The sequence below is a fragment of the Prunus persica genome, chromosome G7, assembly GCF_000346465.2.
Source record: "Prunus persica cultivar Lovell chromosome G7, Prunus_persica_NCBIv2, whole genome shotgun sequence".
Classification (NCBI taxonomy): Eukaryota; Viridiplantae; Streptophyta; class Magnoliopsida; order Rosales; family Rosaceae; genus Prunus; species Prunus persica.
This window is the reverse complement of record NC_034015.1, coordinates 7199913-7224580: the sequence shown is the minus strand read 5'-3', so window position 1 is coordinate 7224580 and position 24668 is coordinate 7199913. Positions and strand designations below refer to the sequence as shown.

General features: G+C 35.6%; 1 protein-coding gene across 1 annotated transcript; it reads right to left on the bottom strand.

Annotated features, from left to right (window-relative positions):
- LOC18770391 (ferredoxin-dependent glutamate synthase, chloroplastic) lies at nt 508–24108 on the bottom strand. The gene is made up of 33 exons (XM_007203000.2): nt 23499–24108; nt 21570–21882; nt 19605–20047; nt 19370–19501; nt 18108–18206; nt 17290–17360; nt 15864–15960; nt 14803–14895; nt 13918–14063; nt 12911–13070; nt 11354–11464; nt 11001–11216; nt 10443–10600; nt 9846–9975; nt 9329–9387; nt 9036–9141; nt 8459–8555; nt 8063–8178; nt 7738–7935; nt 7502–7612; nt 6989–7228; nt 6797–6895; nt 5941–6036; nt 5639–5836; nt 5247–5321; nt 4921–5049; nt 4734–4832; nt 3160–3302; nt 2965–3058; nt 2337–2575; nt 2161–2239; nt 1325–1408; nt 508–1230 (listed from the first exon to the last, which is right to left on the bottom strand). Exons 1-33 carry the CDS (start codon nt 23778–23780, stop codon nt 1066–1068), a joined length of 4878 nt encoding a protein of 1625 aa, XP_007203062.1. The 5' UTR covers nt 23781–24108; the 3' UTR covers nt 508–1065.

The following is a 24668-nucleotide window of genomic DNA, read 5'->3' as shown; positions in this document are numbered from 1 at the left end:
CTACACTCGATATCTTGAGTTCAAACCTCCCTTGGCCCAATATCAATTTATTAAAGAAAATATAGAAAGAAGAATTTAAGTCATTAATTTGATTCGTCCCCCACCCCTTTAATAAAACTAAAAGTTTTTTTTTTTTTTCAAAGACTGCCTAAAACTGCAAGGGGAAGCAATTTCTTCATAGAGTAAATAGGGACAGGTACTTGAGACAATAGGGCAGGTTTAAACATCATTCCCTAGTTTGTTTATACATATTTGAAACTCTAAGGAATGGTGATGTGCAAGGGCTTGTGGCTCGAGTGGTTAAGAGTATTTACCCCTACACCCGAGGTCTAAAGTTCAATTCCCTCCTCCCCCAATATCGCTTGTATAACAAATAAAAAAGAAAAAAAGAAAAGGAAAAAAGGAATGCTGATGTTTAAGACACAGTAGGTAGAATAATCAGTGTAACAATGAGAATCCAAGTGCTTCGCAGGAGTACTTTTAAATTTTTTCAATACAACGGCAGGATTAAAAAACAAGTGGAAAATTGGTTTCATTCAGTGGCAACTTTTCAAATCCCAAAAATACATGGATTCACATTTGTAAACTACAACAAAATAAAATGCAACGGGTAAAGATAATATGAAATTTGGTAATCTGAATAAAAGCTCAAAGGTGATTTTCATTTCATTAGGAGCTAACGGAACTAGAATGGCAAGCAAATGTACTGTCACCAAAGATTTCACAAGAGTGAAGAGCTCTGAATTGGCTTGCAGTCTCAACAGCAGCAGTTTTGATAGGCCTAGAACTATATGAACAAGCTTGAATTTACAATTTCTACCTCAAGCACTCACTGTACATCTGCACTAGTGGAAGAATGTTATGATCAGATTCTTAGACTCCAGGCAGTGATGTTCTTCTACTTGTAGCTTGTTGTCCGCAATGGTCCCAAGGCCCTTCAAAATCCCATATATTAGTACTGAGTTTTCCAGTATAACAGTCACGTTTCTCTACGATCTATACAAGGTAGGTTGGAAACTTCTGGGTCTTTTATGTTGGGTTTCATTGTACAGTGCCAATATTAGTCTATGCAGTGGACTGTAAAGTCACATCGACAGCAGCTGTTTGTTCATAGTCTGCACATGCCTCTGGAGTGTCTTCTTCACTAGGTGGAACCAGCTGGTAAAACAGTGGTAAATATTTGTCCCACTCCTTCAGGATCGAAGAGCCCTTGCTGCTTCCAGTTTTTTCCTTTAACCAAAAAAATTAGTGAATTTTGAATCTTATTTTTTGAGTATTGGAATTGTCACATAGACATTATAATAACACATTTTCATGCACTTACAACATGGGCTTCAATAAGGCTCTTCAGCTGCATCTGCCCCACAGGAGCATTCACTCTTTGGATTTTCACAATCTCCCTATTTACCTGTTCATAGGTTTACAATAAATTATCCAAGCTGAAGTATGTGTACAGAAACGGAAAGAAATCAACAATAATAGTTGTAAAAATGCTGTTGCAATTGTTACGAAGATATGCAGTCAAAATGTTAAGAGTCAGGAATTACTTTAGTGCTCTGTTTCAAGTAATGAAAGTGGATGTGCCACCCCCTTCAATCGATACATTTTCAGAAAAAGAGAATCACCACCATAATCTAGGGCAATAAATTACTGTTTATATTGCATGAAAATTCACCATATGCAAGTTTTTATTACTAGCTTTCCCTTTCTATTACTTATGTCTATAAAACAGGACATTCTTTCCTAAGGCGCCCCAAATATTACCTGCTAATTAAAAAGACATGTACACGAATTATTCAAGTGCTATAATTATGATCAATGATGACTATAGACAATTGTTGTAATCATAAAAGCATGCGAAAACAAAATAGGTGGTTTTTGAGCTTCACACATTTTGACGGACTTAAACCAATAATTTAGTTGGGCACAAGTGATAAAATGGATTACCAAAGCCATGCAATGCTATGAAGATAGATATAAAAAGGTCTCCAAACTTACAAAGAAAAATTTACCACCGTGCCATAAAGACCAAGATAATATTTGTAAACCATATGGATGCTTTTTATTGATTAATTTATTAGATATCATATGGTGATAAAGAATATAATGTCCAAGGAGGACAGCCAACAAAACTGAAAAGAAAATGCAAATACCACAAACCTTCGGGATGAAAGTATCGTCCTCATCAAGAATGTATGCCAAACCTCCAGTCATTCCAGCAGCAACATTTCTACCCACTCTGTCAGAAATCAAACAGAAGTAGCTTGAACATTAACTCTATATAATTCATATTTTCATGTCACAATAAATAAGCTATGTAAAGAGATGCTACTCACTTTCCAAGTATAACTACACAACCGCCAGTCATGTATTCACAACAGTGGTCTCCAGTGCCTTCAACCACTGCTTGCGCAAGTGAGTTTCTTACAGCAAATCGTTCCCCAGCTTTCCCTCTAATGAAGATTTGACCCCCAGTGGCTCCATACAAGCAGGTATTCCCTACAATAGTTGCATCCTCAGGGCAAAACCCAGTATTCTCAACTGGAGTCACAACCAACTCGCCGCCGGAAATACTCTTGCAGAAATTATTTTTCCAATATCAGACTCTCATGAGTAAAACTGATTAAAGTATTCAGTAACTGCTCAAAATTTAGACTAGAGAAAATAGTTGGACAGTAGAGTTGGCAAATCAAATTAGCCACACTTGATATAACCCAATTTTAGTTTTGACATTATAAAACCCAAATGAAAACATGATTCCTGCAACAAAATGCACCACTTGAACATGATAATCACTTTCAATGACAACCATTAAGCTAACATCATAGTTAACAAGCAACTCCTCTACTTGACAGACTCATAACAGTGGAGAATATTCAACTAACGAACTTAAATAAAGTTAAGCCAAGTCTCTAGTTTACTTGAACCTTTGAGATCTTGAAGATTGCATTGAATGAAAGATACCTTTCCGACATAATCGTTTGCCTCTCCAACAAGCCGAATGTTCATCCCAGGTGTCAAGAAGCACCCAAATGACTGTCCAGCACTCCCTGTAAAGCTGAATACAATGGAGAAAACTCATTAGCTTTCATCCCAAAAATATATGCTGACCAGACCTGAGAATATATCTATATATGACATGAGCATGCTCCATCTTACGTTATGTTCAGCTGCCCAGCAAAACCAGTGTCACCATACTTTTTGGCAACCACTCCCGCTATACGCCCACAAACTGCACGGTCAACATTGTATATCTTTATGGTCTTATAGACCACCTTTTCATTCTCAATTGCATCTGATATCTGTACAAATACAAATAATATTTCCTCAAGTTTTCGCAACAGCAGGAAAATGCATGACTCTCTGAGCTCTCTTTTATATTCATTTTCTTGATCGTCAAGATAGTTTTTCTTTTAGAAGCCAGTATCTATTTTCTTGCTTTTCTTTCCATACATGCATGTTTGAACAATTTCAAAGAAAGGAATTGGTTGCTAACTGTTAACTATCACTAACACAAAATAGCTACTCTTGTTTCCTCATTGTAATAAATAATACTTAATGCTTAACAACAAGAGATCTTCTAGTATCAAATTAAAACCAAATTTCATAAAATCATTAAATTCAGAAAATTTTGGACTCAACAGCCAAAGATATAGTAGCAACAACAACATTTCCCACTTTAAAATCACAAACTAATGGAAAAAACAGTTCTCTCCATTATCCATCCTCCCAAAACTGTAGGATTCTAACTCTAAAGTAAGTCTTTTTATCTGTAACCTATCGTGAATATGTACATGTCCTACAAACATATCTTCAAGACTCTCATCCACAACCAACATACATCAAACACCCAAATTCGAAAATGTCTGATAAGTTCATAGAAAATCAACAAAACAAAAATACGCAGCCAGCATCAACAAATGTCATCAGATACATCTGGTGATGAAAATATTGGCTGAATACCAAAATATCTGCCAATATTTTGGATTATATTTCAACCTGCCACCGAAATTTCAGGAAGAAAAACTTTTATGGTAACTGAAGGTTTTAAGGTTTTTTGGCTCAGTTTCCCTGAAATGTCTGATACCAAATATTTCAGTAGAATATCAGTATTGCAGCTGCTGAAAATTGTATATGCTGGTGAAGCATCCAAATGATGTCATGGTGTACCATTTTCCACCAAAAAAACTGGCAAACTATAAAAAGCAGCTTCGGGTGCAGCTATTTTAAAGAACACATGTGAAGCAACAGCTTTTTACACCTACAAAAGCTTTGAACATTTGCAAAATATATTAAGCTTTTTATGTATCATATAGGTTATTTAATAAATTGAGGGTTTTTCAATTTCTGAAAATTGGCATTTCAAAGATATGGGTTATGTAAGTAAAATGTAAACCAACAAACAGGAAATAATTACACGAGTGTCAACATTTTAAAGCTTATATATATAACACCGTAACGAAGAAAAAAAAATAGAAATACATGCGACACAATTAGATTCCCTGTGATCATTAGCTATGTCACAATAGACAATAAATCTCTTTTCCTTCACTTACTAGTACAATGGAACATTAAGTACTTCAAACATGCAGATCAAACCTATAGTAAAATCCCATCTTCCTATCTGGATGCCCATAAAGCTGTTGGTTTAGAGAATCTGAAGCTAGAGAGTTATCAGAAAGTACAAACAGCGTTTATTTAGCTAAACAAGCAAGCATCAGTCCAAGTGTTACCTCTGGATCTGCCAGTAAAATATCATCTAGAACAGGTCCATTAGTGTGAACATCTTGATTCCTGATCATGGTACTGCTCCATTTTGGTAATCCAACGTTCTGGAATCAAAGGAAGTTATAAGAAAAAATCATGTCAAGAATATTAAATGCAGGGGCAAGAAACAAAATGTATTATTCAAATACGTACTGAGAGAAGATAACTGAGATCAAGATGTTGTGTTTTCACTAGAGATATATCTCGCGGCCTAAGTAAATCTGTCCTCCCAATTATATCGTCTAACTTCTCATATCCCAACTGTGCCAACATACCTCTTACCTGGGGAAAACAATAATCAAGAAAGAAACAATATCATATAGGAAGATCAACCTTGACAGAATGACCCGTATGGATTTGTCAAAAGTACAATTGTACACAAATAAACAAAAAACAAAACGGCAGACGAGAAATTTAAGCACGAATCCTGTTCATATATGAAAATTAAAAACAAAAAAACAAAACAGACGGAAGGTTACCTCCTCAGCAACATATAAGAAAAAGTTGACAAGATCACCAGGAACTCCAGGAAATCGAGCACGCAGTTCTTCTCTCTAAAGATAAATTTAAAAAAGGGAACGAAATAATGCAACCCCAGTTTCCATTAGAAAGAAAAAAGATGAAACAATAAAAAAATGGAAAATGCTAAACATACTCCCCTGACAATTCTTTAAATTAATTTTTCAGAACGTGGCTATTGATGTTGCTTGACATGTTTATCGCTCACACCCACCCCATGCTTATATCACGTGTAGCAGGAAACCAAATGGCAAGCCACATGTCGTTCCATGTCATGGAGTAGCCCAAGTCCATAAGATTCTTAAGTGTATCATTACTCATAATAAAATATAAGAAAATCAGTCTCTGATACCTGACTGGCTACGCCAACTGGACAATTATTTGTATGGCAAATGCGTGCCATAACACATCCCGTAGCAATCATTGCCACAGAACCAAATCCATATTCATCGGCCCCCATTGCTGCAGCCATTAGGACATCAACTCCACTTTTAAAGCCGCCGTCAACTCTTAAAATGACTCGTTCTCTAAGTCCATTTGAAAGGAGTGTCTGTCAAAAAATTTCAAATACCAAATAACCCTTAAAGCATATTCAAAGACATCAAATCAAAAGAAGAAGTCACCCTATCTAGTTCTTAAGTTTCATTGAATCACCTGGTGTGTTTCTGTGAGTCCTAGTTCCCAGGGACCACCAGCATGCTTGATGGAACTTATAGGACTGGCTCCAGTTCCACCATCATGGCCTGATATCTGCATATTATAAAAAGAGGTTTTTGTCTCAGAAAATGAGAAACAAATAATAGAGATATTAGTCACAACTTCTGACAGTTGCTTTCCTATCACACTGATACTGCAACTATGCAAGCACTTCGAAAACAAGTAAACTAGTATGAAAGATAAGTTATAATAAAATAATATTAATAAAGTTTTAAACGTGAACCCGGATGCATTTGGTGATAAAAATCATAAATATAAAATACAACTTGCAGGCAGAACAGAAAAGAAAGTATTTATTAATGCCCTAAAGCAATGTTTGCTATAACTTAGCCAATAAAAATAAAGAAAAGACATCTCATGAAAGGTACTTTTTTTATAATTTGATAAAAATACAGGGAGCAGGTCGTTTTTTGGGATATCTGTGTAGCAGAGGACTCGTTGTTTCTTTTTTGTAACATATATGGGTATTACATTACAACTTAATAAACTGCTTTCAACTTACTAGACAGCAGAAAATGCAGATGTAGGATTTTCCTTTTTTTTTCCTTTCATTCCAAGAAGCAAAGTGGATAACATTTAGGAAAGAAAATGATAAATGATGGCTAAAAGTATTCTCTTCATTGTTACCCAAAGAAACTTAAATTCATGATGTTGACAGCAACATAAAGAGACACAGAAGCTAGACCATCAAAATGAGCATCCTACCCAGTACATAAGAGATGTATATTTTAAAAATATGACAAAAATGATTAACATAATCATCCAGTGCCCATTCAAGGTTGAGGATGAGTACCTGTATGACATCAGCGTTACCCTTTGCAACACCAGAAGCAACAGTGCCAATTCCAGCTTCTGCCACAAGCTTTACTGACACCTTAGCTTTTGGGTTCACCTATTCATTCAGTGGACATTGGTATCTTTTATCAGCAATCTTGTGATATTTCAGTAAGAAATTAAGCATAACAAATTTGCATCAAATAATCACCTGGTGAAGATCATAGATCAATTGTGCAAGATCCTCTATGGAATAAATGTCATGGTGTGGAGGTGGAGATATGAGTGGAACCCCAGGTTTAGAATTTCTCAACCTTGCAATATATGCACTAACTTTTTTACCAGGCAATTGGCCACCTTCCCCAGGCTTCGCACCTTGTGCAATTTTGATTTCCAGCTGATCGGCATTGACCAAGAAGGTTGGAGTGACACCAAAACGTCCTGAAGCCACCTGAAGATATATCAAAGATTTTTGTGATATATTGCTTATAGGAAATGCATAATCAAATCGATTTTAGTTATCATTATATAGACAAAGGACACCCTAATACTTAAAGATTGAAAGAAGGCTACTTTCAACTTCACTTCTCAAATATTTTCGTATATACTATTACTACTGAAACAAGGTAGTAAAAGCTGTTTGCAGCTAGTGCCACAACGGATTCCTTATAAATATGCATTGGGGAGTCCATGTTAAATTAAAGAAAATGTTCAACGTTGTTACCTGCTTGATGGCACTTGTAGCAGTATCTCCATTTTGAAGACCTTTGAGATGTGGAAGGGTCGGAGAGTACCCATCAACGACATCTGTAAGTGGTTTCCAACGAATAGGATCCTGAAGAATGGTTACACAATCTAAATTTTATGAATATAATCATCATTGAAACACTGAACTGATGAAATAATGCATTAAAAGATAACTGTATATGCACATAAAAAAGTTGGAGGTAAAAGCTTTACCTCGCCACCTTCTCCAGAATTTGACTTTCCACCTATTCTATTCATTGCAATGGCTATAGCCTCGTGAGTTTCTCTTGAAATAGCTCCAAGTGACATCCCACCAGTGCAGAACCGTTGAACAATGGATACAGCAGGTTCAACCTTTCCCACAGGAATTGGAGCACGATCACTTTTGAACTCAACGAGATCGCGAAGCACCTAAGGTTGAATTAACAAGGTAAAGGTCAAAATCAAAGATAATCCAATTCTGAAATTTTCTTATAAAATCTATCATGAATAATTGGAAAATAAACAGGAGAAAGAAATAAATGACTTGAGCACTCACATTCACAGGCCGGTTAGCTAAATGCTGCTGATAAACTGAAAAAGCATTTTCATTTTTTTGGCGAATAGCTTTGTGGAGCAGTTTTGACATCTCTGGGTTGTTTCCATGATACTCACCTTATAACAAAGAAACAAACAAGGGTTTATTAAGAACTTTTGAGGAAGAAAATAATTTGATCAAGCAATGACATCAGGTACGAAATAATTTGATCAAACATATACTTTGGCTGAGTTCGAAATAGTTTTCATTTTACACAACTAATGCCAGCATATAGATTTGCTTCCGGCTGGTATTCTTGTTACCCAAATTTTACAGTTGATTTATATAGAAGTCTGGACACTGCAGTGAGGTAAGGTCACCAGTCCCTGAAGATAAATGTTTGATAATAACAGTTACCTCCTGGTCTGAATTGTATAAATCCAAAATTTTCAAGTCTTTTAGCCGTATCCTCAGAGAAAGCCTTCACCCAGAAAGACAAAGTCTCCCTTGCAAGCTGTGAAAGAAAAACAATTAAAATAACCAAAAAATAAATTCACTGGATATGTGAGTCAGGAGAGCGTGATATTTTAAACACAATATAGTTATGAGTCTCCTAACAACCTAAGATTGGCTGCACAATATTATTAGTAAATGCAACCTCTGTGCATACCGACAGTAGCAGTGTTTAAAATTATACATTTTCACAACACCGTTGCTCTTTCTGTTTTTCTTGCATCATATTCTCAATTACCAGACCTAAACTATAAACATGGAGACGAGTCAAAACGTGCGATTTGAATTAAATATATATAACATAATTTATTAAACTACATTTAACTGAACCATCTATTTTTATATGCATGATGATGGTTTGGATCGTTGAAAATATATACACTACATATATATGTTAAGATATACATAATATGTATATGCATGATGATGGTACCGCTGTTCAATCTGCAACCATAATTTTCAAGTTTTACATGATTCTTACCTCATCAAAAGTTAATCCACCAACACTTGATATACTCCCACAAAATGCAAGATCAACAACCTCCTTCCCTAATCCATAAATCTCAAATATCTGTGCACCGCAATAACTATGTCCAGGGAAAGAGGTAAAAAGGATATGTCAATTAACCGGATAAAGTGAGGGACAAAACAAATTTACTAAAGATAAAAATGAGTTAACAGAGCATGAATATTAAATCAGAATTCATAGCTTAGAAAGAAAGATACAAACAAATATAAATTTAAAATTAAAAGAAAATGAATCAGGATTTGTACCTTGAAAGCAACGAGATGCCCATTTTGGAAAGAATTTTAAGAAGACCAGCCTTAACAGCCTGAAATAGTTAGAAACAATCAGTTTCCCAGTATTATGTATTCAATGTGTGCAGTGGACGAGTGGTAAACCATGTCTATCATTATTAAATAGTATTGACAAACACAAGTTCCGAGAACAAAAAAGAATCATGGCTCATTTTATTAATTACATTTTCAACCAGGAGATCCATAATACAAAACTACTTATTTGCTCTTGCTCAGTTGTTGGATAATGCTTAGCAAGTATTACACCACCACTCCAAGGAAAAACATATAAAAGAAAAGAAGCTACTTTCAAGATTTAACCAATTTTCCCAACATATGGGTTGCAAAAGTTATTGCATACATAATAATCCATTAAAAACAGGAATCAAATTACCAAAAGTAAATAAATCAAACTATACAAAGAATGCCTTCACTTGAATTAAAAATGTAAACATAAATTTTACTTCTTATACAGTTGTACTATTGTACTGACCTTGCAGAAATTCTTTTGAGCTTGTTCAATCGTTACAGTGGGCATCTTCCCATTCCGCATTAAATTTACTGTTTTAGTACTCAGACGCCATTGCCGACACGTCTCCAATGCCAAGTATGGGCACACAGCACTGCAAAGACCAATTAAAAATATAATGTTATGCATTCTGAAACAAATAAAACATTGTTAGGAAGTAGGTACATTTTGTGAAATTCATGCAATGAACATAACAAATGAATATGGGGACCCTTAAAATGCATAGTATAACATTTTAATATGTTGTTTCAAATATGGAAGTCAATCATACAGGTAATCGGAAAACTCCCAGCATTTGTAAATGATGCATTATAATCTGTTTTGGTTTTCTGGTACAAGCTTTTCTTATAGTCAAGATGTAATATAGATTGAATAATATGGTAAAGTACCAGGTGGTGAACCTAAGATGAAGAAAATGTTTCTACACTACACACATAATAAAAGTACACAACTTTAATGGCAATTACTATTATATGCTTCTTGACATAAAGCAGCAACAAAGAAAAGTAGAAAAACACCCAAGGATTCTTTGAAAAATAACTTGTGTGATGGAGAATTGACCTTGCACCATATCCAATCAAGCAGGCAAACTGATGCGTGCTAAAGCACTGAGCAGTATCCACTATGATAGAAGCTGACATTCGCAAGCCATTTTGAATAAGATGCTGATGAACAGCACCAACAGCGAGAAGGATTGGAATTGCAGGGCGAGTTGCTTCCTGAAGTACAGAGGAGAAAAATGGGAAAAGGCATCACTGAATTGTTAAAACTTCTATCATCTACGAGAACAAGGCTAATCTGATAAAACAAATGGAAATAAAGTAGCAAAGAATGAGTCGTAAAATCTTTAGCATTGATTACCACGTTTTAGACAATAGAGCAATTCATACCATTGGTTTTGACATTCAAAGCAAGACTTCCAAATTACAGCAAGGTGTTAAACCCTACAAGCTAAAAAAGAACCGAGCAAAGTGCTACGTAGAAAATAAAAGAATAACAGTAAGAAATTGACTCAACTTATTCTCATTGTACAGGCCGATCTTACATCAAGTTCAAAAATGGTTGAACAAAGAAAAACTAGTTTTGCATGAATAGAGAGAAGATCAATTGAATCCTTACCAGCTCATCAGACCGATCAGAGAGCACAAGCAATTGGCATCCATTTTGAACAGCTTCATCAGCAGCTTCACAAAGCCTATATAGTGTCTTTTCCAAGGAACCATCAACCCCTTTATGGATATCAAAAAATGTAGGTAAAACTTGGGGTTTCAACTGAGCATCCTTTAGCAGCAAGTCAAGTTCCCCTTCATTCAGCACAGGACTGGACAAGATAACCTGGTCCAGAAAATTATACAAATTTTAATTCGTAAGATCTATATTAAAAGAGAAAAAACTAATACATAATCTTCATTTCAACGACATTATAGTTGCCATCACATATATCTGAGACAGAGTGGTACACGCTAACAAACCTGCGATGCATTTTCAGGTCCAACCTCCAAAATATTTTGTCTTTTTCCAATGTTGACTTCAAGAGACATAACCAAACCTTCTCTAAGAGGATCAATGGCTGGATTTGTAACCTGCAAAGAAGAAAATGAATAACCAATGGGCAAAACAAATATGATATTAACATAATAAAAATTTTACTTACAAAAATAAATAAACTATAAAATAAAAAGCCAAATTTTACATTTATTTTTAATAGAAATGAAATTTATTGAAAGAAAATAAAGAGGAACGCACAAGTGGATAAGGCATCCACAAGACAAACGAGCAACAACAGAAAAACAGACTGAAAAAAAAACAAAGACACCAGCCAAACTACACAGAGACTGCTACACCAGAAAGATCCAAAGAGAACAAGTTGCAAAAAAAACACTTCACATCACAGCAGCAGCCATATCCCTCAAAATAGTGGAGTAAGAATAGTCTTTGAAATCTGAAGTGAAAGAAGCCCATATAGCTGGCCAGAATTTAACAAAAGCCACATTTTACGTTAACATCAATAGATTTACAGAAAGAACATACAGACCATAACATTAAGAATAATTGTATGATGTGGTTGAGACTTGATTCCTTAACATCTTTTAGGACATTTCCAGTGTGAACTAATGAAGTTCCTTATGCAGATATATGACAACATGACAAAAGGCTCAGTTTCAGTTCCACTAGGGTAGAACCTTATTTTTAAGAGACATTTCAAAAAATAAAAAATTAAAACATGAGAACTTCTACCCTTATGGAAATACGACTAAAAATAAGAGCTTCACCCTAGTTGAAATGAGACTAGGCCCTGTGTCATGTTGTAATCTATCTGCATGAGGAACAAGAAGATCAATTATAGGTAAAGTGCAACAATATTAATGATTCTCAATCATTGTACTGTTTCATGTTGTTTCCGTCCACATGATTTCGGACAAAATACCCTCAAGACAACAAATTTAGTTCGTTGGCTGTTCATGCGAAAACAAATACTTCTGACATGATCCAAAAGAGAAGACCCTATACTTGTTTATCTCCACAACAGTGTGTTTTGTGCAAAGGGGCATGGGAAATTGCTAATCATATTTCCTCTTGCATTGACGGAAAAGAACATATATTATCTTTTGAATTGGACCTTCATAACACAATCTGGGTTATGTTGCATTTGTTTGAACTGGTGGGGATTTGGCCATGGAATTGCTATTGCTTGCTGGCGAAAAATTATTTGGGTATTGGAGCCGACAAAACGGCAATTATTCTTTGGTGCTGATAAGTGCATCCATACTGATGTAAAGAGACCACGAGTCATTTTAACAATTATGCATATACAACCCATACAGCAGTGGATAACTGATCCTGTTCTACTCTCTTAATACTGTATTTAAAAGAATATAATCAAAGAGAAACTCAAATGTTTGGTAGATCAATCATCTAATTTTGGCATATAAAATAATAAGGGCTCCTCATATTTCAATGGAAATTGTTATAGTATAGGTAATCTAGGCATCCACTCACAAGTTCAATAAAAACTGTAAGTAACGGACCTGTGCAAACCGTTGCTTGAAATAGTCATAAAGCATATGTGGCCTCTGAGATAATATTGCCAATGGGATATCATCTCCCATGCAAAATGTTGGCTCCTTCCCTTGTGAAGCCATAGTCTCAATAACCATTTGGACATCCTCACTGGAGTAGCCAAATGCCCTGCTCCGATAGAAGTTTACAATAAATAAGCCACATTCAAGAAAGTACTTATGTAATAACCATACTCAAAGTAAAACCGTGGCCATCACAAAAAGACTGGAAACGTCAATAAAATAGATGGACTAAATCAAGTAATGCAGTCAGCCTGAGACACCAATACGATACTTTAGATAGAAATCAACTTATCCATTTCATTGTCATTAATTCAGTACCATCCACTTAGTTTCTATTCTCTACAGTTCATAGAAATCAAAGCCATACATTTGCTTTGAGGTTTTTGCACAAATATTCAATTACATTTTATATACCCTTTGGTATTACTTTTTAAATGGAAATACCTCTGGCTAAATACTTGCTCTGCAGCTTACAATGCAATAAGATGCCAAAGAGAAAACAAAACAGTTCCAAACCTCAACAAAAGGTGTGATCAGAAAAGCAACTTTTCCTTGGGAAGAAGAAAGAAACCAAAAGAGTAAGTATGTTTACTGCTACATTTATTTGGCTTTGACAATTACAGGAAGAGAAACCCCACACCCAGGGAGATTTTCTACTTGTGGAACAATAAAAAATGTACACCGTGGAAGAGATAATATCTAACAGTATTTTTTATGAGAGCACATTGGTATGCTAAAACCACAGCACATGATATCTTATACCACAACAATCAAAAACTGAATATTACTTTTGCTATATATCAGCAAAATAGTATGCATATCACAGAAATTAAGTAGGAACATCAATCATGTGGGTGCAGCAGAAAATCATGACTATGATACTGATAAGAACTTATATGAGATTGCTACCATATCTTTGCATTTACGAATAGCCAGTGAAATAGATAACTCACTGTTGCCGCCTTAGGATTGCATCATTTTCTGCAACAGTGCCTGAAAGGAAGTTCACAGCTTTCAAGGATCGCATGTTTTCCTGGACCCACTTTCCATATGGATGTGACAAGGCCACTCGCTTTTTAACTTCTGTGTTCTCATAAACCTGCAATTTGAAATGCTTAAGATTTAAAATAAGCTTTAAGGCAAGGAAACCTAGATAATGGGTAGCACAGCTGAAAAATAAAAAGAAAGGTTAAATTTTGATGAAAATATGCCTGATTTGAAAAGAAAAAAGAACAAGAAACACATACATCAACCTATGTACTCTCATGATCAAACAATATGAAATGCTCAGGTTAAACCATGACCATAAAGAAACATTACGTACGCAGGCCAGTAATAATTTCATTTTTCTTACTGCACCATCATCAGTTAACAAACCTCAACACAAAAACTGACGGAGGGTGAATCTGTTGTGAAACATAAGTTTGGGTACGAGAGTGCAAAGGAAAAAACTTTAGGTACTAAGTGCTAAAACTCAGTAAACTTCTAGGTAATAAAGGGAAAACTACTCAGAAAAAAAACAATAATCTTTTTTTTTTTTTTTTGGTTGAAGATAAACAATTTTATTAACGAATAAACAAAGGAAGTACACAAACAGGAACAAAGAACATTAAAATATATATAAAACAATAATCATCATAGTTACTTCAAAACCATCCATCTATATATAGCACCAAGGAAAACCAAAAGAATGTTGTACAAACTTGGCCTGTCAATAAATCCAGAGTTACTACCATTGTTGGGACTAAATGTTCATCACAAACAAATCCAAAGCAGTAATCTTATACAGAGACAAAGCAACAGAAAAGAAAAAGAAAAAAACTAAGTGCTCCACAAACCTGACCACTTATTAAATCAGCAGCTATCATCATTCCAGGACCTAGACGGCCTTTCATTGTAATTTTTGAATCATCCACAGGTAGAACACCAACCTGAACAAGATAAGCACACCAAATATCTTTTACTACATTGATCGTAAACCAGAGTCAACAGCTTCAAATGTTTAATCACATCAAACACATTATGAAGATAAGACGTTAATAACTCATCACTGTATAATTTTCATAATAGTGATTACATAGAAAGGACAGTCTGGCCAAGCAAACAAGCAAAATTAAAAAATATAAAATATAAAATATAAAACAAAAACAAAACACACACACACACACACACACACAAAACATCCTAAGAGATAGTGGCATCCCAATCCATGTTCACTGCAGAAAGGACAGTCTTTGAATTAGGAAGTGACTGACACCCCAAGCAAGACCCAGAATCTATCTTGTCACAAAAGAAATCCACCGCCTCTCTATCTTTACTCTAAAAGATGAAACTGTTTCTTTCAGACCAAACCACCAAAAGAATTGCCAGCACTCACAAAGACACTGAAGCACATAGGACACCGATTGAGGGTAAGCACACTGAAAAGTATTGCAAAATTACTACAAAAGTAAATACAACAGGCCAGGTGCTGGACTCTCATATTTCATACGTTATAAGATCCATCTACTCCTTAAGAAGTAGTATTCCAAACAGAATTAATAACATTTTCTCTTTCCCAGTTAACCATTTAGTACTTCTAGACATCACCAATACTTCTTGCAGATTCTATCACTAATACTTCTTGCAGATTCTGAACCCTCACTGATTGACTACTATTAATGACTGACTCTTAGACTATCATTAGTAACTAGACAAAATGAATATACCCTATCTTTGAACTGTTTTATTTTCACTGAATAGTTATGTTTATTATCCCACAAAAAACAGAGCTTTATTAATTATCTCAATCATCAGCAGAGAGCCAGTGGCACGAACCAAAGTTGTCCTCCATCCATCCAAGCACTCAAGCTTTCCCAAACATTAAGAATTTTGAAGTAATAAAGGAAACAGAGCACACCTCAGAGGCAACATATACAACATTATCAGATGTCCGCCAATACCTAGCCGGGCGAAGTCCATTGCGATCAAGACAGGCCCCAACTGTTTTTCCATCACTGTACCATATAAGTTAGAAAGCAACAATCAGAAAGAATAATTGCACATTAAAAAAGGATACTATTCAAAATGCAAACGTGACTCAGCAAAGAACAATTTTCAGGTCACAAAACTATACTACTGTACAAATATCGCAAAGCAATATGATGTGTTAACATCATTGATCCAGAGCCATATATTTGTCACACAAGTATACTACTTTACACAAGATAAAATTTCATCACAAACTAGTTCTTTCAAACCTTTTAGGGAAACAAAGAAAAGACCTATTTTCACACCTCAATTTTGGTAGTCTACTACCCAAGGATGAAAGTATAGGTGTCCATGCAAAATTGATCCAGTATCCAGATTCACATAAACATCAATAATCTTCTGGATTTTATGAAATTTTCAATGAAAATATCTGTAAAAATTATGAAAACAGCGGAAGTTTTCTTATGAGCATGAAAATATTGAACAAAAGTTTGAGCTATAGCAGAATAATGAACGAGTTAAACATGTGAAATTCATAAAATAGCATGATCAATAAATCTTGATAAATATATGAGATGTAGCTGCTGCCCATGTAACTCAGGACAAACAAGAAGTAACAAATCTTTATAAATATATGAGATAGCTGCTGCCCATGTCATAGCTCAGGACAGACAAGAAATAGCTCATGCAGCTTTAGCAGCAGAGTTAGCTGCTTCCTTCAAATCAAGCTGTTGGTGGAATTTGCACATCTAAAAAAAGTTCCGCTGGAATTCTGGTGTTAGTGGAAACTCATGTATTTCTAGGGAAAGAGGTAGAAATCCTCAATTTCCACCAAGACAGAAATTTAGACGCAATTGTGGAAGGATACACTTTCAACGATATTTTCAGTGTCCGTGCTCTCAAAAGAAAAAATCCCGAAATATAGGCCCATATTTTCATTCTGGTGAGAATAGAATATAATTCTCAAACCAACACTAAAACTAAAAGACCATGTGTCTCCTAGCCAATCTCTGATACCCTAAAGCTCTCGCCATGCACATCAAAATCAAATTGGATCATTTGCCACTAGCTGCAAATCTAGAGGTATTTAATAAAAAATCTCATACAATTAAAGAAACGAAACACTCTTTGAAGCAGTACCTAACCATATGGAAAACTAAAAACATGGATACTGTTATATTGTTCTTAGGTTGCACAATGAAATAGCTTTTCACTAAACAGAACAAATGACACAATGCCTCATTTAATCAATGCACTCTTTACCTTCACGTTTTCATATGCTTTTAGTTATGCAGACCCTAACAAGGCATCTACTTGTTCTTTAATATCGTATGCATTGACTTCGGAAGCTTTACCTGAATAACAGTAAAGCAGGTCCATCCCAAGGCTCCATCTGACCCTTGTAATAGTCATAAAAATCAACCACCTAAAAAAAGAAACAAAACAAGTATAAATATAGCATAACCAAAATGTGGGATAACTTTTGGATTTACCAATTTGGTTCAGGATGGAATCTGTTTAGCTCAGGCTACAAGAGTAGTGGAAAATGATAGATTAAGAAAATCCAGACATTAGGAGAAAGATAGAGTTTTTCCTGTTTCTGTATTCTCAAATTCTTTGGTATGCCATATCTACAGGATAAACAAATAAAACAGAGAAGCCTAAAATACCCTTGCAAAATAACTAAGGCACTCGGAGCCAAACAACAAACAACAAACAACAACAACCTGCCAAAGACACAAGTCGACAAATGGCAAGCTTGTAATATGACTATATCACTTCGCAGAATTTAAAGGGTAGAAAGTGTCAAGACTAAGTTCAACATTTCAACTAGCAATTAAATCAACACGAAGGCTTTCTAAAGTAAAGACAGGTGAGAGTGTGTGGATTGAGGCATTGAGAAACGAAATTTTTTAAAATTAAACACACTTTAAGACGTAAAGAACAAGAGGATAGTTGAAACGGATTAATGAATCTAAGCCCCATTCGGAATCTAAGGCTTCGTTTAATTATGGATTCACTGAAAAGGTTAAACAAATGGACACGAACCAGATTAAATCTATATATAAAAAATGAGCCACAAAACATATGTAAGAAAAGAAAGGCAAACTATAATGCAACCACATGCATATTCATGCTTTAAACCAAAAGTTGAGATATCAACTAAGATTACCTCAGGATATTTTATCGACAAAGTTGGGTGATTTTTGTATCCCTCTGGGACAAGAATCATTAGAGCCTCCTCAGCACTGCGGCCACTTCTCAGTAAGAACTAAGCGCACATAAAGAAGAGAGGATGAAAGGCAACAAGTCAACTCGAGGGGAAAATAATTATTCAAAATAAAATAGAAGCATAACAAGTTCTAGTCAACCATGAAAGAATGTGTGTTCCAAAAATCAAAAACTCGAAAGTTTGGAAGAAGTATAAGGGCAGCATATAAATGTAGACCAACTATCATGAAAACAGGCACATCACTCAAAACACAGAAATGAAGATGAACAACTCATCATGAATCAGCTTCGAAACCAAGCTCAAGCAGATACTAATCAGGAACAGACAGATTAGCATAAAGTTATGTGGATAGTTCAGAAGTGAAATCAGCTTTTTATTTCACAAAAATAAACAGAAAAAAAAAATTAATAAAGCAACACACGTCCACAAACTGTTTTACTTGCTATTAAATTTCGGAAGATATTTTTTGTACTATAACCTTCCTTGGTAACATGGCAGCATGTATTATAGGTCAACCATTTTAATAACCTAAACACATTTTGGACTGCCATGGAAACAGTAAAGGAGAGGATCAAAGAAATATCAATTTGCAGAATAAATCAAAAAGTTTCCCAATGACTTTATATTTCGTTAGTTTTGAGACAATAGACCATTTATTAAGAACCAAAAATGTGGAGGATCCGTAGGAATTGACAGATTGTCAGTGTACTTAATAAATAAAGACAAGAACGTCAGAATTTAACAACAAAAATGAAAAGGCTTCAGGCATGGCAACCCTTTCCATATCTATAATGATGTGGAACCAAATAGCACCTAATCATAACTTTCGATATTAAACAAAACATGATGAAAATACAATTAGGCTAAAAGATATTGCACTGAAACATCATACTCATAATGCAAAAAATTTCTCTGAACTGAACACGTTAAATTGGTTTTATCCTCAAAGCAAGTGATGCCCAGAAATAAGCATCCAGAAAGCTATAAGTAGAGTGTGATTGGCTCTACTTCAGTTTTGTGAAGACATGCTGCAATATCATCAAAATATTGGACCCACTTGAAGAGAGAGAGAGAAAACCGATTTTACAAAACCCACTTGGAGATAGGTTAGTTTTATGTTTAATTTACTTATTTCCTGTGGGTCATCAAAACAGAACTCTCTATAAAATTATAAATAAGAGCTACATATGTTAATTCCATACTTCAGCTGCACTATCAAGATTTGCAGAGTCAGATGCCTTCGGATTGCCGTATGGCCGAATTTCATTTTCACGACCATTCCATACAGGTGATTTCAATGAGGCTTCACGAGATTGCATCCAGTTCAAGTTTCCCTGAACATAAATGTGGTGTCAACTTAAAATGAAACTGTAACTCATACAACCAATTTAGAAATTATCTAGAAAACTTTTCAAAAAAAGAAAAAGAAATGAAAACCTGTATGGTATTAATCTCTCCATTGTGACCAAGTAACCTCATTGGTTGTGCAAGGGGCCATCTGGGAGTGGTATTTGTGCTATACCTCCGATGATAGATGGCAAAAGGGGATTTATACAGGTCACTTTGGAGGTCAGAATAAAATAAACCAAGAATTTCTGAGCGGAGCATTCCCTTGTAAACTATTGTTTGATTGGACAAAGAACAGAAATAAAGCTCATTTCCCCAACTTTCTGAGCTTGCTGCTTTCTCAATTAACTTCCGGCATATGTACAGTTCTCGTTCAATGTCCTCAACATTTTCCTCTTTAACAACTTTGACGAATACCTGTTGTATGTTGGGCATTGTTTCTTTTGCATAGTAACCAACTACAGAAGCATTCACAGGAACAGGTCTCCATCCGAGCACTTCAAGACCCTCTTGTCTAAAAATATTCACAACAACTACAAAGAAAACAGAATTTACAGTCAAACAACAGATTATATTAACGGACTGAACTTAACTCAGAAATTATGGCAAACAGAACTGACAGAAACTGATAGATAAATAGACAGATGGTTGAGAGATGCATGTAGAAAAGCTAGACAGAGATAGAGATAAGTACGTATGCTTCAAAATTGAATTCGTATTATTGTTGAAAGAAATAGAACTCGATCATATAAATTTATATTTCTTCTAGTAATCGACAAAGATTATTCATTGCTACAAATAAATTATAAGAAAGAATGAGGACCCGTTTCTTATCTCCCATCTACTATTTTGCTGCTATTTATTCATAAATCAATATTGGTCAGTTCATCAAGAAACTTACATTGAGAAACAAAAAAGCTTTAAATCTAATCAAATCAATTTTTTTTATTTTAAACTGAGGTATGTGAAAATAAAAACCTCAAATGGCCGTGGAAATCATGAGATGTGACCTAACCATTACACCTTACACAACCTAGAGAATACATCTGCACTCTATAAGTTTCAAAGGTTCTGAAAACATTTCATCAACCCTCAAGGAAACCTTGATAGCCAAACTATTGGTGGTTTTAGAGTGGACTCTTTTCAGGTTGACACAGTGTCTTCATTTCTTACTCCATTTCTTGAAGATCAGCACAATAGTTTGTTTCAGTCTCTTCTGCAGCATCTAAGGAATCTGGAAAGATCCCTGATCACGAGTCATGCTTATTCAATGTGAGGGCAAAAACCAGACACAAAATACTGACCAAATGACTGGATTAGCTAGCTTTGAAGCAAATAGACTGTCCAAACTCGTTAGCTAGTATAGAAAAATAGGATTGCAAAAGACTAACAATAATAATATGGAGGACAAGTTATTGAATGTATAAGGTTGGTGTAGTACCCACTAAAATACAAGTCCTTACCTGGGTGGTGGTTCATGCGAAGCTAAATACTTGTGATATGATTCCAACAAGCCCTTATGTATGTTAATCTCAACATTGGTCTGCTTTGTGTAGAATGGAGGGAGAGGGTGATGTTAATGTTTTCTCGCATTGCAATTTTACACGGCAAATTTAGGCCAAGTTATTAGATATGTCTGGACTGGTATGGGGCTTGTCCTTGTCGGTAGAAAGGTTATTGCATTTAGAGGGCAACAAAAAGACAACCACTCATTGCGGTGCTTGATTTTGGTTCTTTTGTGGATTGTTTGGTTGAAGAAAAAAAAAAACATAGATTTTTACAAGAAGAGATATGATCTTCTTTTGAATAGGAATAAATTTTTAGCTTCTCTCTGGATACCTTTGCCAAAGAATTTAAGAGATAATACCTAAACCATCTTCAGACCGAAAATAAGATTAAAAAAATCATCTTGATGGGTGAGGAGGAGGGTTGACTTGCTTTAAACATAACTCATGCAGACCTTAACCAAAATTCAAGAATTATGCACATATTCTATCAGTGAAAACAGAAATAAATTATTGTGACCCACTTAATTCAAGGATTATAAAAAAATACCTTTTTTGGCTTCTTTCATAAGGTCGTCATCTTTTGGGAGGAAAACCATTCCAACACCAGTGTGCAACTTGTCAAAGGAAGAAATCCCTTGCTTGTTAGCCCAATTGTCAAATAGATCCCATGGGATTGAACTCATCAATCCTGAACCATCACCAGAGTCATTATCTGCTCCACAGCCCCCTCGATGTTCCATGCAGCCAAGAGCTGTTAGAGCATCTTCAATAATCCCATGGGATGCTTTGTTTTCCAAATTGGCAATGAATCCAACTCCACAAGCTCCCCTTTCTGCTATAATATCATGCAAGTCTGCAACCTGTTGAGCATGGGATTTGATTTTCTAGAAATAAGTGCTTGCAATAACTCATTCCAAATGCATAAACAACTACTGCGCCAGAAAAGAAAGAAAGTGGAAGAGAACAGAGGGTCAAAGTTTCTAACAAATTTTCATGAAATAAGTCTCTCTCTTGCTTGGTCCTCAAGTCAATGGAAAGGATTGACAGCTATCCCGCACAACCACTGGTGGAACATAGTTCAGGCTGAAGGGGGTCATGCCTCCCCCCTCCCTCCCAACCCAAGATTTCAAAATTCCCTTGACACACCAACTATGGGATAATTGTCTCTTTCACAAATTCTACTCATATAAAACTCTTATACAGTACATAAATTGAGACAACTACAACCTTAGGACGACTAAAATTCTGGCATATTAGTGGGTAGTATCCTGCAAACTTTATATATGGTTTACTTTTAGAATTAATATTTCATATTACAGCTGTAGAGTTTCAATTAACACATATTCATGCATAGAAACTAAATAACCACCCTATTGTGTATTAGAAATCAGATATCAATCCTCATTTTTGTATATTTCACCCAAAAAAAATATACAGGTAAACCACACATATGTTTCGTCAAAGCACTAAAAACTATTTTTAAGAATTAATCAATGGAAAACACCAAAACTTGAACTGAAGGGTATCACTGGAAAGAACTCCTAAGCTCTTCTATATTACTTATCGACTATATTAGGTAAGGAGGCAACCTGTAATTTGGTAGCATATTATCTCATATGTATGTGTTCCAGCAAGAATTTTCTGTAATGAAGATTGTCAAAAGTAGACTGCATCATATCTTGTATATTGAAATGAAAAGTAGACAGAAGTTTTTACTTATTTTATGATAAGACGAAGATATTGCTTAAGAGGACAGTTTAGTGAGAAATTCTATTTTGATCTTTCTTATTATCATCATGTTCGTAATTAATTTGACACCTTAAATTTTACTCTAGTATAGATAAATCTAGGAAGCACAAAATCTCCTCCAGGTATGTCATCACAATGTTTGACAAAGGAAGGACACCTGTAAGCACAAAACATATATACAGACATTCCATACATGTCTATGCTATTTGATTAATATGCCATGCCACTGGGTAGCATACCAGGACATGCCTGTGCTAATTGTCTCTTTTATTAATACGGTTGATGTAGTCAGTGGATATTGACTCAAATAATCACAATACTGCCTTCAGTTATAAACAAGCACCATTTGACAAGCATATCCAACTAGCAGACATGAATTATAGCGTGGTACTTGGAAACATCCCTGAGCATTTCTTTTGCTACATTAGTTCACTATTTGTAACTGAAATCATTCATCTTGCGTTTAGCAAAAGTCAGAAAAACTTTAACGCTTCAAAGCAATGAAAAATAGATACTTCCAAAAGCCCAAACAAACAGTGCCTTAAGACCTTGAAGAACAACTGCATATCAAATAAAAGAAGCTCGCAAACACCAAACAAGGGCAATGAAAACAAACACAAGGAACACGTTTGACTCTGTTCTTAAATCCCATTTTCTATTTTCCCGGGAAAACGGTTTGTTAGGATCGGAACCAAACACCTCCTCCTATCAAAGTCTGAAAGCATACCTTTGGCTTCAAATCCGAAGAAGGAGAAGCAGCTGATTGATCCAAAGCAGCATCGCTACGTCCAAGGTCAAGAACAGCTTTGACCGGGTAGCTCCTGGAAACGAATTGAGGGAAGGACCGATGCTCGGACGTTCCGAATTTCCTGCGGGTCCGCTTCGATTTACAGTAGAGCCCGACGAAATCGACGACGAAGAGCCCGTTCCGAAGAGGCTTGGCGGGCGAGCGGCCATTATTGGAGCAGTGAACCAGCTGAGGAATCGGAGCCAATGACTGCAAAGCCATTATTGAAAACGAAGAAGAAGAAAGAAGGTACAGAGAGAGAGAGGGAGGGAAGGAGGAGAGTGAAAGAGTGAGTGAGAGAGGAGTTCGTGGAGAATGAGAAACGTGGTGTGGTGTGGTGTGGTGTGGATGAGAGTTGAAGATAAAAGGGGGAGAGAGAGGCTCGGAGAACCAAAACCAACCACCCGCGTCTCACCTCACCTCTGGCGTCTACTTCGTCTACGTTCGATTTTCTTTCTTTCATTTTGTTAACTGGGCCTCCCCCCCATCCGCAGCCTCTATCTCCTGCGCCTCGGTGCACCCGTCTTACGCTGCGTCCTCGCCCTTCGTCTCTTTGCCCTTTGGGTGCTCCCAAATCCCACTACGTGGGAGAGATCAGAAAAGGGCTCTCATTTTTTCTTGTTTTTTCAGTGGTCAGTTCGTTTTGTTATGAAAAACAATAATAATTAATTATCAAGTGGGAAAGAAAAAAAAGACAAATGAAATTGTACTTGCTTGGTCGTATGCGGCATTGAGGATGAGTTGTAGGTTTAATTGCATATGCTTGTGCGACAGACAGCTGATTGGGTCATCTCTAAAACGGGTAGGGGTCAAAACCCAGACATGGCCCGCCAGACTTGCTTGTGTGAAGTACTATATGGTTAAACAAAGAGTTTTTATCAAAAATATGTTGTAGAACAATCAGAATAAAACCAAAATAACTGAATAATAAAAACAAATATAATATATTTTATATAAATATAATTGAATCAATACAACAGTAATGTAAATTGTAAAATCCTGACTTGAATTATAGATAGAGTCCTGCAGAGTTGCAGTGTCTTTTAGACAGTATTTCTCTTCTACCCTTATGCTTGTAGTTCAATAGGAGTCTGTCCACTAGGATTAAAC

Bases quoted from the DNA above. Each gene is read 5' to 3' on its own strand.
- LOC18770391 (XM_007203000.2), bottom strand. From the start codon at position 23,780: ATGGCTTTGCAGTCATTGGCTCCGATTCCTCAGCTGGTTCACTGCTCC. The intron at 10,601-11,000 runs GTAAGGATTCAA...TCTGTACTTCAG, and splicing joins CTGATCGGTCTGATGAGCTG to GAAGCAACTCGCCCTGCAAT. The intron at 5,050-5,246 runs GTAACCTTCCGT...TGTTTTCCCCAG, and splicing joins TCTTATATGTTGCTGAGGAG to GTAAGAGGTATGTTGGCACA.